General features: G+C 39.4%; 1 protein-coding gene across 8 annotated transcripts in view; it reads right to left on the bottom strand.

Moving 5' to 3' along the window:
• Positions 1-13067, bottom strand: part of LOC111957288 (astrotactin-1) — a 247681-nt gene that overhangs the window by 172809 nt on the left and 61805 nt on the right. For 5 of the 8 annotated variants that reach the window (XM_023978078.2, XM_023978080.2, XM_023978079.2 and 2 more), the window contains exons 3-4: positions 11673-12072; positions 7881-8036 (exon numbers count right to left, since the gene is read on the bottom strand). In XM_023978078.2, coding sequence (XP_023833846.1) covers positions 7881-8036; positions 11673-12072 — 556 coding nt within the window. The remainder of the gene's footprint in view (positions 1-7880; positions 8037-11672; positions 12073-13067) is intronic. The other 3 variants (XM_070436721.1, XM_070436722.1, XM_070436724.1) reach the window with 1 other exon arrangement.

Raw genomic sequence — 13067 nt, 5'->3', positions numbered from 1 at the left:
AAGTTTCCAGTCCTGCACCGTGCATCAAGTTCAAAGTAATAATTTCAGCACCATAAATGAGCTCCATAATGATTTAATTAGCATACATGCCCCAATGTATTTTTTATTACAATTTGTATTTGGCCTTCATTAAATAGCATCCACTATTACTTGACCATCAGCCACAACCACAAGGACGTGACAGCGTTTATAGAGGAAATAAATAAAGGTAGGCTAAATCAAACAATGTAATAGAACAAACACTAAATTGGCAGTTAAATATACGGGATTATTACCTGCGCTACAGGTAGTGGCTAATAATATTTAACATAGGCTATTGCCTACAAATTGAAGGAAAAGGGGAAAGTTGTGGAATATGAATAAAACATTCTAAAATATATTGTCATTTAGCCTATATTTACAATCCCCTTATCCAAACAGATTACTCATTTAACTAGCTCTTATCAATAGCTCTTGTCATATACAGTGCATGGAGAATGGTGTTGTTTCAATCGCAAAACAGAAAGTAGTCCTAGATGCTATTTCCACTTGGAACAGGCAGGTTCGCTAGACCTTACTCATGGTTTCCTCGCGGGTAAAGGTGTTGGAATTATTTAAGAAATTAAGTCAAGGCCATAATACGGTGTATCTATAGACACACCTCTGCCACATCTCCATATCTTTAATTTAACCAAACATGTCAATAGTGGGTGATTGCAGCCCACAATTCAGGGCATTCCTGCATTCCTGCATGTGGGTATCCCATTGGTTACTGCGTGAATGCCCCCCTTTTGTGGGTCAAAAGGGAAATACAAGTATTACCTGAGTTCTCCAGGGGTCGAATGACACTGTCTACCGGTGTCCTAGCTAGCTAGCTACCGGTGTCATCCCCGCTTCCTGCCTGCTGTGTACAGCAGTCCTCCTAGCTAACTAGCACACAGTGTCATTCGCTTCTGCCTGCCGAACACCTGCCCTCACCGTCGTTAACAGAACTGCGGGAAAGCAATGCCGGCAGCTATCGTTGTTGCTTGTCGCCCTTACCTCTTCTTCTTCTGTGGGGTTTATCGGCAGTTAGCATCCAACTTTATGGTGCAATGCCGGCACCTACTGTACTGGAACGCCCCAGTGTCCCACCTGTGTACCAGAGTCATCGCTTAAAAATGGACCAATAGAAGTATAAAGAGGGGTTCTTGCAGATGCAGGAATGCCCACATGCAGGAACACCCCTAATTGCGAGCGGCAATTGCACCCTTCTCAAACGCTCACCTTGCTGGCACTTGCATTTCTTCCATGCTTAAGTTGAAGGTCAAAATGCGCGTATGAGAAAAGTGCATAAAAATGTAATAAAGTTCAATTACGTGCGTATCTCTGATCTGAATTTTACCCATAGTGCAGTACTTTTACGTTTATCCTACCCAGCACAGCACAGGACAAATGCTTTCATTATGCTGCATCAGGAAGAGAGATGCATGATAAGACTGGGCCATGGAATATGTATCCTCAGTCGGGGGATAATACAGTTTGTGTCAGTCCATATTATGACTTTACATCCACTATCCATTACAGAGATGGAAGATGGTGCTGTTCTGGTACAACGCAAGGGAGAATAAAGTAATACATGTTCATAATCATTATCTCATTGAAGCCATTAGATTGAGGCTTTGGCATTGTGAAAATAGCATATCTAAAAGGGTATTGTTTTGAGTAGGCTATATAGACTACATTGGGAATCCAATTGACGCAAATGACTGTTTTGGTAGAAGCATTAACATTGAAACCTATAATTTAAAAAGGATGTGTTATAGCTCCTCTCACAAGTTTTAGTGGTCTTGCTATTACAAAGTAAGCAGACAAATCCATCAAAGCTTAAAGCTATGCTGGCTCAGCTGGAAATCCTAGCACCACTAACTTCATTTTGAATTGCTCATTGACAATAGCATAAAAAATCCAAACCAAGACATTGCCTTTAATTAAACCACAAAAGGTTCTCCATAACAAAGGGTGAATAAAAATGTCTCTGGCAAGCATAAACATCTGACAAAGTGGAAGCTCTGTCTTGAAAAGTACTGTAAAGAACAAGGTGTTTCATGTACAAGATGGCATTACTAAGGCACTGTTTCAGCAGAATGACATTGACTTGATAACAATATTCACAGGGAGCATTTAAACTACAAAAACAATAGTGATTCCATTGATGAACTATTTTACAAACATTTATAGCACATAACAATTCCTAACAACAAATAAAAACTATTCTCAGGGACTGAGTTACATTTTGATGTAATCAAGGACAAAAAATATAATTGTGAAAGGAGGTGAAACAAATTTCCAAATGACAGTCAGAGGATACAATTAGTGTTTCTCTAGGTGACAAAGAAGAAATAAAGCAGCTTCCAAGGAATTAACAACAAATCGAATGCAGCAGTTTGAAAATAATCTGTTAGTCTCAACAATTAGGCACGGGGTAAAAGGTGCAAAGCTCTATGGCAACGAATAAAGACGGACTCTTTTAAACATTCAACACATGATGTTGCTTAGCACTAGRCATGCACTGCAGGTACAAATACCTCTTACAATACAGTTATTTTGTTCGGAGCTTTCGGGGTCCGGATCTCAATAAATATAGAGGACTTTTGGCAGCAGCGACAATGACACTGGAATGACAATCACTGGGGAGAGGTGCAAAAACCCAAATGAGTACTACCAATAGAAATCTAACAAAAGGCTTGTAACCACAACTGTAGAGAGAAGAACACTCCTCAGAAACGTGTAAAAAGATCAGGTGATTGCATGAGAAGTACTGCTGGGACACAGATTTTGAACAGTGTTAACATCCAACAACTATTATGACTTTTGACTCCAAATTCAGAGAAAGCTTCATCTTTGGGCTTGTTATTCCAAATATTATGTGGAATAATTGTATGGCAGGATCCCTAACGTACTGTATGCTACAATTAAAATGGTAGAGTTGCTTTGAGACTATCACTTCAATTTCCCGGTATGAATAACAAGTTCAGTATAACAAGACAAGGGCTCCTTGAAGCAGACAACAAACACCAAACAGACAACAGCTGTGACAAAGACAGCTACCYCAACCTCACTGTTTGGCTTGCCATACACGTTGAGCAGCACATTTGAGGGAGGCATAAACATTTGATGCGTAAAAGCTTCCCCCCCAATACTAAACGCTGTTAAATGTCCACTGAGAATAGCATAAAGACCTTACATATGCATGTGCATATTTTATCACTCGGATTCCAAAACAAAAACAATAGATGTCCAAACAAAAACAATAGATGAAGCAATATAACCTCAGGCTTAGTCTTTCCAATTCCGATTTACTGGACTGTGTACACGTTGTACATAGAACCACCAAGGGGTTTGTTGTGGAGAGAAAAAGTTGTCACATAAAGGATCAGATAAAGAGCAGATAAAATGATAACGCATTTAGAGTTGTCCTCCATTGTTCTTTGTCCTCTGGTGTTCCAAATAAACAAATTCAACTAAATGAATAAGATAAATATGCAAATGGTGTATGTTTAATTCTGAAGGCGGCAATCTCATTGAGAGCGGGCTGTAGGGCTGTGAGAGATTGCTTTCAGAGAGCAGAAAACCAAAGGCTTCTCATAACTCTGAGAGACAGATAGGCTGGGGGAAGCCAAGAGCCAATGGAGCATTTTGCGGACATGGTATGCTTTTATTTTGCCATTGAATTAGCAAACAGATTGGATCTTTAGCATTTTCTGTCCTGAAAGTGATCAGCTAATTGACTTCTGTTTTGCCCAACAGGCTTTCCAGAATACCAAGTGAATATGGCATTAGTGTGCTGTGTTACGTACACTGTTCTCTCTGTTCTCAAAGTCTATTATTGATAAAAGTTACTCATTTTTATTTTTTTTCTTCCTTAGCGAGCTTTGATTTATGTTCTCATTATGAAGCAAAAAGACATAGCAGGTGCATATCCACAATACAGGTTTTCAACAAATATCAGACAGAAAAGGGAACATTCTCCTACGCTCTCTGAGAAAGTCACAAAGTACATGAGCACAGGAATGCAAATAMATATTTTCAACCAAAACAACAGTAGGGGAGAGTGTGGCATGTTGAGCCATTTCTTACATTCAGCACCACTACGTCAAAGGAAATATAGTATTCTATCTAACAAGATATATACATATGCAGTACCAGTCAAAAGTTTGGACACACCTACTCATTCAAGGTATTTTCTTTATTTTTCCAATTTTCTACATTGTAGAATAAAAGTGAAGACATCAAAACTATGAAACAACACATGGAGTCATGTAGTAACCAAAAAAGTGTTAAACAAATCAAAATATATTTTACATTTTAGATTCTTCAAAGTAGCCACCCTTTGCCTTGACAGCTTTCCACACTCTTGGCATTCTCTCAACAAGCTTCACCTGGAATGCTTTTCCAACAGTCTTGAAGGAGTTACCACATATGCTGAGCACTTGTTGGCTGCTTTTCCTTCACTATGCAGTCCAATTCATCCCAAACCATCTGAATTGGGTTGAGGTTGGGTGATTGTGGAGGCCAGGTCAYCTGATGCAGCACTCTATCACTCTCCTTCTTGGTCAAAAAGCCCTTACACAGCCTGGAGGTGTGTTGGGTCATTGTCCTGTTGAAAAACAAATGATAGTCCCACTAAGCACAAACACGATGGGATGGCGTATCGCTGCAGAATGCTGTGGTAGCCATGCTGGTTAAGTATGCCTTGAATTCTAAATAAATCACAGACAGTGTCACCAGCAAAGCACCCCCACACCATCACACCTCCTTCTCCATGCTTCACGGTRGGAACCACACATGTAGAGATAATCTGTTCACCTACTTTGCATCTCACAAAGACACGGCGGTTGGAACCAAAAATCTCAAATTTGGACTCATCACACCAAAGGACAGATCATTGCTCGTGTTTCTTGATCCAAGAAAGTCTCTTCGTGTTATTGTTGTCTTTTAGTAGTGGTTTCTTTACAGCAATTCGACCATGAAGGTCTGATTCAAGCAGTCTCCTCTGAACAGCAGTCTGTTACTTTAACTCTGAGAAGCATTTATCTGGGCTGCAATCTGAAGTGCAGTATACTCTAATGAACTTATCCTCTGCAGCAGAGGTAACTCTGGGTCTTCCTTTCCTGTGGCGGTCCTCATGAGAACCAGTTTCATCATAGTGCTTAATGGTTTTCGTGACTGCACTTGAAGAAACTTCATGTCTTAAAGTAACGATGAACTGTCATTTCTCTTTGTTTATTTGAGCTGTTCTTGYCATAATATGGACTTGTCTTTTACCAAATAGGGCTATCTTCTGTATACCACCCCTACCTTATCACAACACAACTGATTGGCTCRAACGCATTAAGAAGGAAAGAAATTCCACAAATGAACTTATAGCAAGGCACACCTGTTAATTGAAATGTATTCCAGGTGACTACCTCATGAAGCTGGTTTAGAGAMTGCCAAGAGTGTGCAAAGCTGTCATTAAGTGAAAGGGTGGCTACTTTGAAGAATCTAAAATATATTTTGATTTGTTGAACACTTTTGTCATTACTACATGATTCCATATGTGTTATGTTATAGTTTTCATGCATTCACTATTATTCTACAATTTAGAAAATAGTAAAAATAAAGAAAAACCCTTGAATGAGTAGGTGTGTCCAAACATTTGACTGGTACTGTATATCAGGATGTTGTGTTTCCCTGGAAATAATCTAAATGCAATTTTTTGGCAAATTAAATACATAAATATCTATTTTACATAAGTTTTYACACCCCTGAGTCAATACTTTGTAGAAGCACCTTTGTCAGTGATTATAGCTGTGAGTCTTTATRKGTAAGTCTCTAAGAGCTTTCCACACCTGGATTGTGCAACATCTGCTTGACTGAGGGACCTTACAGATAATTGTATGTGTGGGGTACAGAGATGAGGTAGTCATTAAAAAATCATGTTAACATTATTTTTGCACACAGCGTGAGTCCATGCAACTTATTATATGACTTGTTAAGCAAATTTGTACTTCTAAACTTATTTAAGCTTGCCATAACAAAGGGGTTGAATACTTATCCAGAAATTTTCAGATTTACACAATTCATTTGTAGAAATTTCGAAAAACATAAGTACACTTAGACATTATGGGGCATTGTGTATCATCCAGTGACCCCAAAAATCTAAATTTAATCAATTTTTAATTCAGTCTGTAACACAAGAAAAAATTGGAAAGAGTTAAGGGGTGTGAATACTTTGTGAAAGAACTGTATATGCATACAACTGACCAGATGTAATCATCATTTGTATGGGGTATATTGATTTGACCATTGGCTTAACTTGCCCCTGGCCAAAAGGCACAATTGACTCCAAAGCAACCATTTTCACTATATTAGCCCACAGCTACAGTACAAGGACACACTAGGTTTAGGACCTCATGCTAGGTTTAGGACCTCATGATGTAGCTTATAGAGACCCCAACTGATCTATAAAACAGTCTGTAAAATATCTACTTTGGTTTAGATACACAATAAATCTTTTTTTTTGTTTTTTGGACCTAACTTGCTTACCACTTTTATCATAKATTTTCTTGCTTCACAGAATCCATGAAATGATGACCTCTTCCTAAATATTTGGTCACATGATTCATTTTGTGTATGGCTTCCTAGAAACGATGTGGCTCAACTAACCCTTTGGCACGACTCTAACACCACTCTTCTCTATCTGAAACCAGAGTCATGTTTGTTTCTCACAATTCTCATCAAAATGAGATGGAAATGGTGGTTGACACAAATTAATCTTTCATAACTGTAAAATTACTTTACACAACAGCTCTATAGTTCCCTAGCTACCACTACATGCTGAATGAGCTGGTTAGCGTGACATTGCTATTTGAATCCTCTATTCTATAACATCCTACTCACTAGAATTGCTTTTCTAACCAGAAAATAAACCATCCACACTAGTCAGTCATGGAGCAAAGTGGATTATGATCAGGGTCAACTGAACAAACTGGTGTCTCATTTCAGAATGACATGCCCTCTTTTTCAATACTCTCTTTTCAAGATCTCTTAAAGGGATGCTTCGGGATTTTGGCAGAGGCCCTTTATCTATGTTCTCCAGAATCAGATGATCGCATGGATACCATTTGGACACAGAGACATAGAAATGGTATCCATGAGTTCATCTGACTCTGGGGAAGTAGATAAAGGACCTCAATGCCAAAATACCGAAGTATCCCTTTAAGAACAAAACACACAGTGCCTACAAATAGTTAAAGGCAGTGGGTAGCCATCGTATTGCCTCTGAACAAAATATTGCCTGTCTGTCACGTCCTGACCTTAGTTCCTTTTTTATGTCTCTATTTTAGTTTGGTCAGGGCGTGAGTTGSGGTGGCCAGTCTATGTTCTTTTTCTATGTTGTTGTATTTCTATGTGTTTGGCCTGGTGTGGTTCCMAATCAGAGGCAGCTGTCTATCGTTGTCTCTGATTGGGAGCCATACTTAGGTAGCCTGTTTTCCTACTATGATTTGTGGGTAGTTGTTTTCTGTCTTTGTATTAGTTACCAGACGGAACTGTTTTGGTTGTTCTTTGTTTGTTAATTTTGTATTTTAGTGTTCAGTGCATTTTAAATAAATGATGAACACTTACCACGCTGCACATTGGTCCGATCCTTCCTACTCCTCCTCAGACGAAGAGGAGATCCGTGACACTGTCATTGCTCTGTTCATTTCTGGACAAATGTACATTATCGGCACTGTTCGTCGACAACCAGCAGGTGATCACGAACATGTTTCGGCCACATTTCTAGTCATAGGTCGGCATGGTGTGTTTTGTCCTTTACTGGCAGAGAACCCACAATGGTCAGAATGGGAGTGGATATGGATCGATGAATGACTCACCTCGGGTTTTGCTGGACAGACGTTGTTTACGTTGACTGGTGGAGGTGTTGTGGGGGAGGAGAGTGTTCTGCTGCASGTGATTGCTGTCAATGGGGCTGGTGGCTATGATGTTGTCCTTGTATTTGTTCATTAGGGACAACTTTGTATTGTCACTCCCTGAAGATGACAGAACAATCATAATTAGGGAGAGAAACGAGACAGATGTAGCATAAACCCACTAATACAGGATTAAAACTTGAAAAAGTAGCATGTCATTCTGAGGGGACAATAGCTTTAAAATAATGAGAATCAGCACTACACAGTAAAGTATATCCTTATAGGGCTACATACTTTATCCCCTCTTCTTGTTTTTCCTACAGACTGTGGCGTTCACGCAGAATAGCTACAGCCAAAACAAGTCCGTTTATAATGCATAATTTCCTGTCACAACTAGAGAACATTTCATTGGCTGGTGGGCTGGTATTTCTTCTGACCACAAACAACAATATTGAGAGAGGCTTTTATTGAGGTAGTTTATTGCCTTATCTAAATTAGTTTAGCACTTAATGTAAAATGCATGAAATTATTCCACTTCAAAATCCTCCTGGGAGTTTTATTTAGACTTTGAAACAAGATGCAATCTCAAAACCAATCAGCACAATCTAGAATGTCATATTTCTTACATTTGGAAAAGTATGTCTTGTGCTAATTGAAATTCTGTGGGTATTTCAAATCATTGCTGTTCCATATATTTCTCAGGGGGTGTTTTTAATTCTAAGGTCCACTGATTACAAATGAGGATATTTCCAAAGCAAATGACTGTGAATGAATGAGTGCATTCAAAATAGCCAATAAGCCAAAAATGTGTATGATATTTGAGTTAGACAATATTGAATGCTTCTGAATAATTTATCTCTGATGCATTGTTTGTATTGTATTCCCTCCWATTGTAGGTAGATAGTCAAATCATACTGTAGCAAGTGTGATAAAGATAAATAGTAGCAAAATAGAAAGGACTTTGTATTTCTAGCAGGGTCAGATGGATGATTTAGTGGTTTAGCAAAACACACATGCTCAGACCATAGCCAGAGTCGTTATACGACTAGCACTTTGGTCGTATGTAATATCATTACACTATTACTGTAGCAGTTGCATGAGAGAATTATATAAATCCTACAGTGCCCAAAAAATGTCTTTGTGTTGGACCAAATGACTCAATACTTTCGATATCCTTGAAGTTTGAAGWTTAATTTCACTTCACGTGCACACATAAAGGTAACTACCAAAATAAAGGAAACACTTGAGTAAATGAGGGATACAAAAGGGCTTTTCACACTGAATTGTTCCTCACCCCAGGCTAAGACTGGCCCTGGGCTAGCTACAGTGGCTTGCAAAGTATTCACCCCCTTGGCATTTTTCCAATTTTGTTGCCTTACAACCTGGAATTTAAACATTTTGTGGGTTGGTATCATTTGATTTATACAACATGCATACCACTTTGAACATACAAAATACTTTTTTATTGTGAAACAAACAAGAAATAAGACAAAATAATTGAAAACTTGAGTGTGCATAACTATTCACCCCCCCAAAGTCAATACTTTGTTGAGCCACCATTTGCAGCCATTACAGCTGCAAGTCTCTTGGGGTATGTCTCTATAAGCTTGGCASATCTAGCCACTGGGATGTTTGCCCATTCTTCAAGGCCAAACTGCTCTAGCTCCTTCAAGTTGGATGGGTTCCGCTGGTGTACATCAATCTTTAAGTCATACCACAGATTCTCAATTGGATTGAGGTCTGGGCTTTGACTAGGCCATTCCAAGACATTTAAATGTTTCCCCTTAAACCACTCAAGTGTTGATTTAGCAGGATGCTTAGGGTCATTGTCCTGCTGGAAGGTGAACCTCGATCCCAGTCTCAAATATCTGGAAGACTTAAACAGGTTTCCCTCAAGAATTTCCTTGTATTTAGTGCCATCCATCATTCCTTCAATTCTGACCAGTTTCCCTGTCCTGCCGATGAAAAACATCAGGATTTTCTTTATTTTGTAGAATTTTTTGAAACAAGTAATTTTTTTCTTTTCACTTCACCAATTTGGACTATTTTGTGTATGTCCATTACATGATATCCAAATAAAAATCCAGTTAAATTAGAGGTTGTAATGCAACAAAATAGGAAAAACGCCAATGGGGATGAATATTTTTGCCAGGCACTGTAATCTCATATTCACAYAAGCATTTGTTAACACTGGGCTAAGCTTTAGCCCTGGGCTAAGGAGTCACAATTTTATCCCAGGGCTAACGAACAAACAACACACAACCAATGTTACATTCTATAGGCTGGTTTACAGTTGGTCTATCGACATGTCTGTATACAGTTGTCACAGTGACATCATAAACATTCTATTGTCGTCCAACATCAAACTTGTTGTTGTTATGAAAAAGTATAAACACAAAAATGACAGGCTGCATGACATCAGCAGCCTAGTGGTACAAAATAGAATAACTTCTGTATTTTAACACGAATAAACCCATTAGATTAAAAATGAATTTTGTATATGTCCAGGTAGCAGTTGTAAATTAGAACTTGTTCTCAACTGGCCTACCTGGTTAAATAAAGGTGAAATATAAACATTTAAAATAAATGTCAATCCAGCAAACCAGGCAACTAAAAGCAACTTTGTTAACAATGTTTTGGTTAGTTTGGTTTGGTTAGTTAGCTAGATGGCTAGCCAGTTCAAATAATGACCATATCATTGCTGAAAACGTCTTAACTTTAGCTAATGTTTATTCATTATTACAGGAAAATAAAATTACAACAAGATCATTATTTAAAAGTTCATGGCGAGCTAATTAGATAAAATAGCTTACGGTTGTGTGACGGGAGAATTATTGAACTTTCGCACTGTTTCATTGTGGTCTCAGTCAGGACACCATGACAACAGACAGGGTCAAGGTATATATCTTTTCATCTGTCTGCGACAAGGAAACCAACAGAGGCAGTGATGGTCTACAGACATTCCCCGGGAGTATAAAGTAAATGTTGTTTTGACCAGTGACACTTGTTGTATTCTATGTCCATAGACATAGTATAAACCAGCCTTACCTCTGACACACAACCAATGATACATTATATCTGTAGTCCTGCAGGGGCATTTCATTTAAGCCCAAACTCTACCCACACACGCAACGTTCAGGCCATGCCGAACCCGAAATTAGAAATACAGTAACTTCCTCTGTTAGTTAGATGCTTGTCTTTGTCTGTCCCCCGCTCCTTACTGCCSCAGCTCTGCGTGTGAGAGTAACCATAGCAACAGCTCTGCTTTGTGCTGCTCCTCCTCCAGTGAGAGAGCAGCTGTTAGCTAGCAGCTGTTAGCTAGCTACTTTTCGTCACTCGAGACTTTGACAAAACTCATGGAAAATAATTATAATAATCTCTCCTGTTGACTCAGACAATGTTTCGGTCTTTGGGGTAGCCTAAACAAGAGTGGCAGGCATCATGAGAGTATGCAAATTAAGTGAAAGTGCAGATTTTGTGTGCGGGTTAGACCCTGAAAAGTCAGTGCCAACCCTGCTCCGGAGCAGGAAATGCTAGCCCTGGGCTAAGGTCGGCGCTAGCCCACTTTAGAATGTGCAAGTGTGAACACTCACAACCCAATTGAACAGTTATGGGAGATTCTGGAGCGGCGCATGACATAACCCAATAGAACACTTATGGGAGATTCTGGAGCGGTGCCTGACACAGCGTTTTCCACCACCATTAACAGTGTAAGAGTGTGTGTGTGTGTGTGCATACATGAGTGCTTGTACTTACACTCCCCAGGTGTGAGGTCCATGCTGGCCTTGTCATTGCAGCCCTGAAGGGAGTCCAGGGTGCGTGTAACCTGGCTGGCAAAGTCCTCTCCTCCGTTCATGCACTCTCTCTGCAGGTGGTGTCTCAGGTCAGTGATGTCATACTCGTATCCATCCAGGATGGGCGTCTCTCGGATGCTGAGCGTGCCGCTGGAATTGTGACCCTGGCCCCTGGAGTTTCTCAGGCTCTCCCTGGCCTGGCCTCCCATCAACACCGAAGGGATGTAGTGGATCTCATTGGCCGCCTCTGCACTGGCGCTCTTCTGGGGCTGGGGCACACGGCGGCGTTTGCACCATCGCCTGCGCGTGTAGAGGATGAGGACCAGGCACAAAATGGACAGCAGCAAGGCGATCATGCCTCCCTGTGAACAAACAATTGGGAAAGGAAAAGGATGAATGCTCTCAACTAAGAACTCCCCAAAGTCCCCAAACCCATGCAGTTAGATTTGTCAAAAGACCACTAGTGCATAGCAGAGATCCTTGAGGAAAAAACAATAGATCTCAACAATGTCAAGAAAACATTAACAAACTCAATATCCATATCATCACAGTGTACCATATACCGGGGTATTTGGAAATAGACATGGGATGGTTGTTCAATACYCTGAATACTGTTGAAACTWTTTATTTAAAGTTTTCAATAAATTGTCATATTTGTAGCTACTTTTTAAGTAAATATCTGCAGTTAACTTATGCAATACGTTAGGAGATAAAGCAGATCACGATTTTCGTTTCACCTGTTATATTATTTTACATTATGAAGCTATCATAAGTGTTTTAGTGTTTTAGTTCTCCAGATCAGTTGAGACAGTCACGTGTTTGTTTGTAAATAACGCAAAAGGAGAAAGCGGGAGCAGGTGAGTCCAGCTGTGTATTGACAGGGGTCCATTTTATATTGAAAGCCAAAAGTGTTTTTTTGATTCAAGAATGGTCAGGGACGTGCAACTAACATTAATGCAACACATTTGGCAAAAAATCATTACAACAGAAGTGCAATGCTATTTGGCTGGCAGCCACACAAGTAAATGAGCTTACAATGAACAAGTAAGGCCATCATATTTCTAATGTTTGCCATAGAAAGAATGTAGCCAGCTACATTTACTGACTTTTTTCTTAATAGGGATAGCCCCCTTTTTTTCTATTTTCACCGAAATGACATTCCCAAATCTAACTGCCTGTAGATCAGGTGCTGAAGCAAGGATATGCATATGCTTGGTACCATTTGAAAGGAAAAACTTTACATTTTGTGGAAATTTGAATTGAATGTAGGAGAATATAACACATTAGATCTGGTAGAAGAAAATACAAAGAAAAAAACAACAGTTTTTTTCTACCACCATCTTTGAAATGCAAGAGA

The sequence above is a fragment of the Salvelinus sp. IW2-2015 genome, linkage group LG32, assembly GCF_002910315.2.
Source record: "Salvelinus sp. IW2-2015 linkage group LG32, ASM291031v2, whole genome shotgun sequence".
NCBI lineage: Eukaryota > Metazoa > Chordata > Actinopteri > Salmoniformes > Salmonidae > Salvelinus > Salvelinus sp. IW2-2015.
The sequence above is the reverse complement of the archived record's forward strand: the minus strand, read 5'-3'. Positions and strand labels throughout refer to the sequence as shown.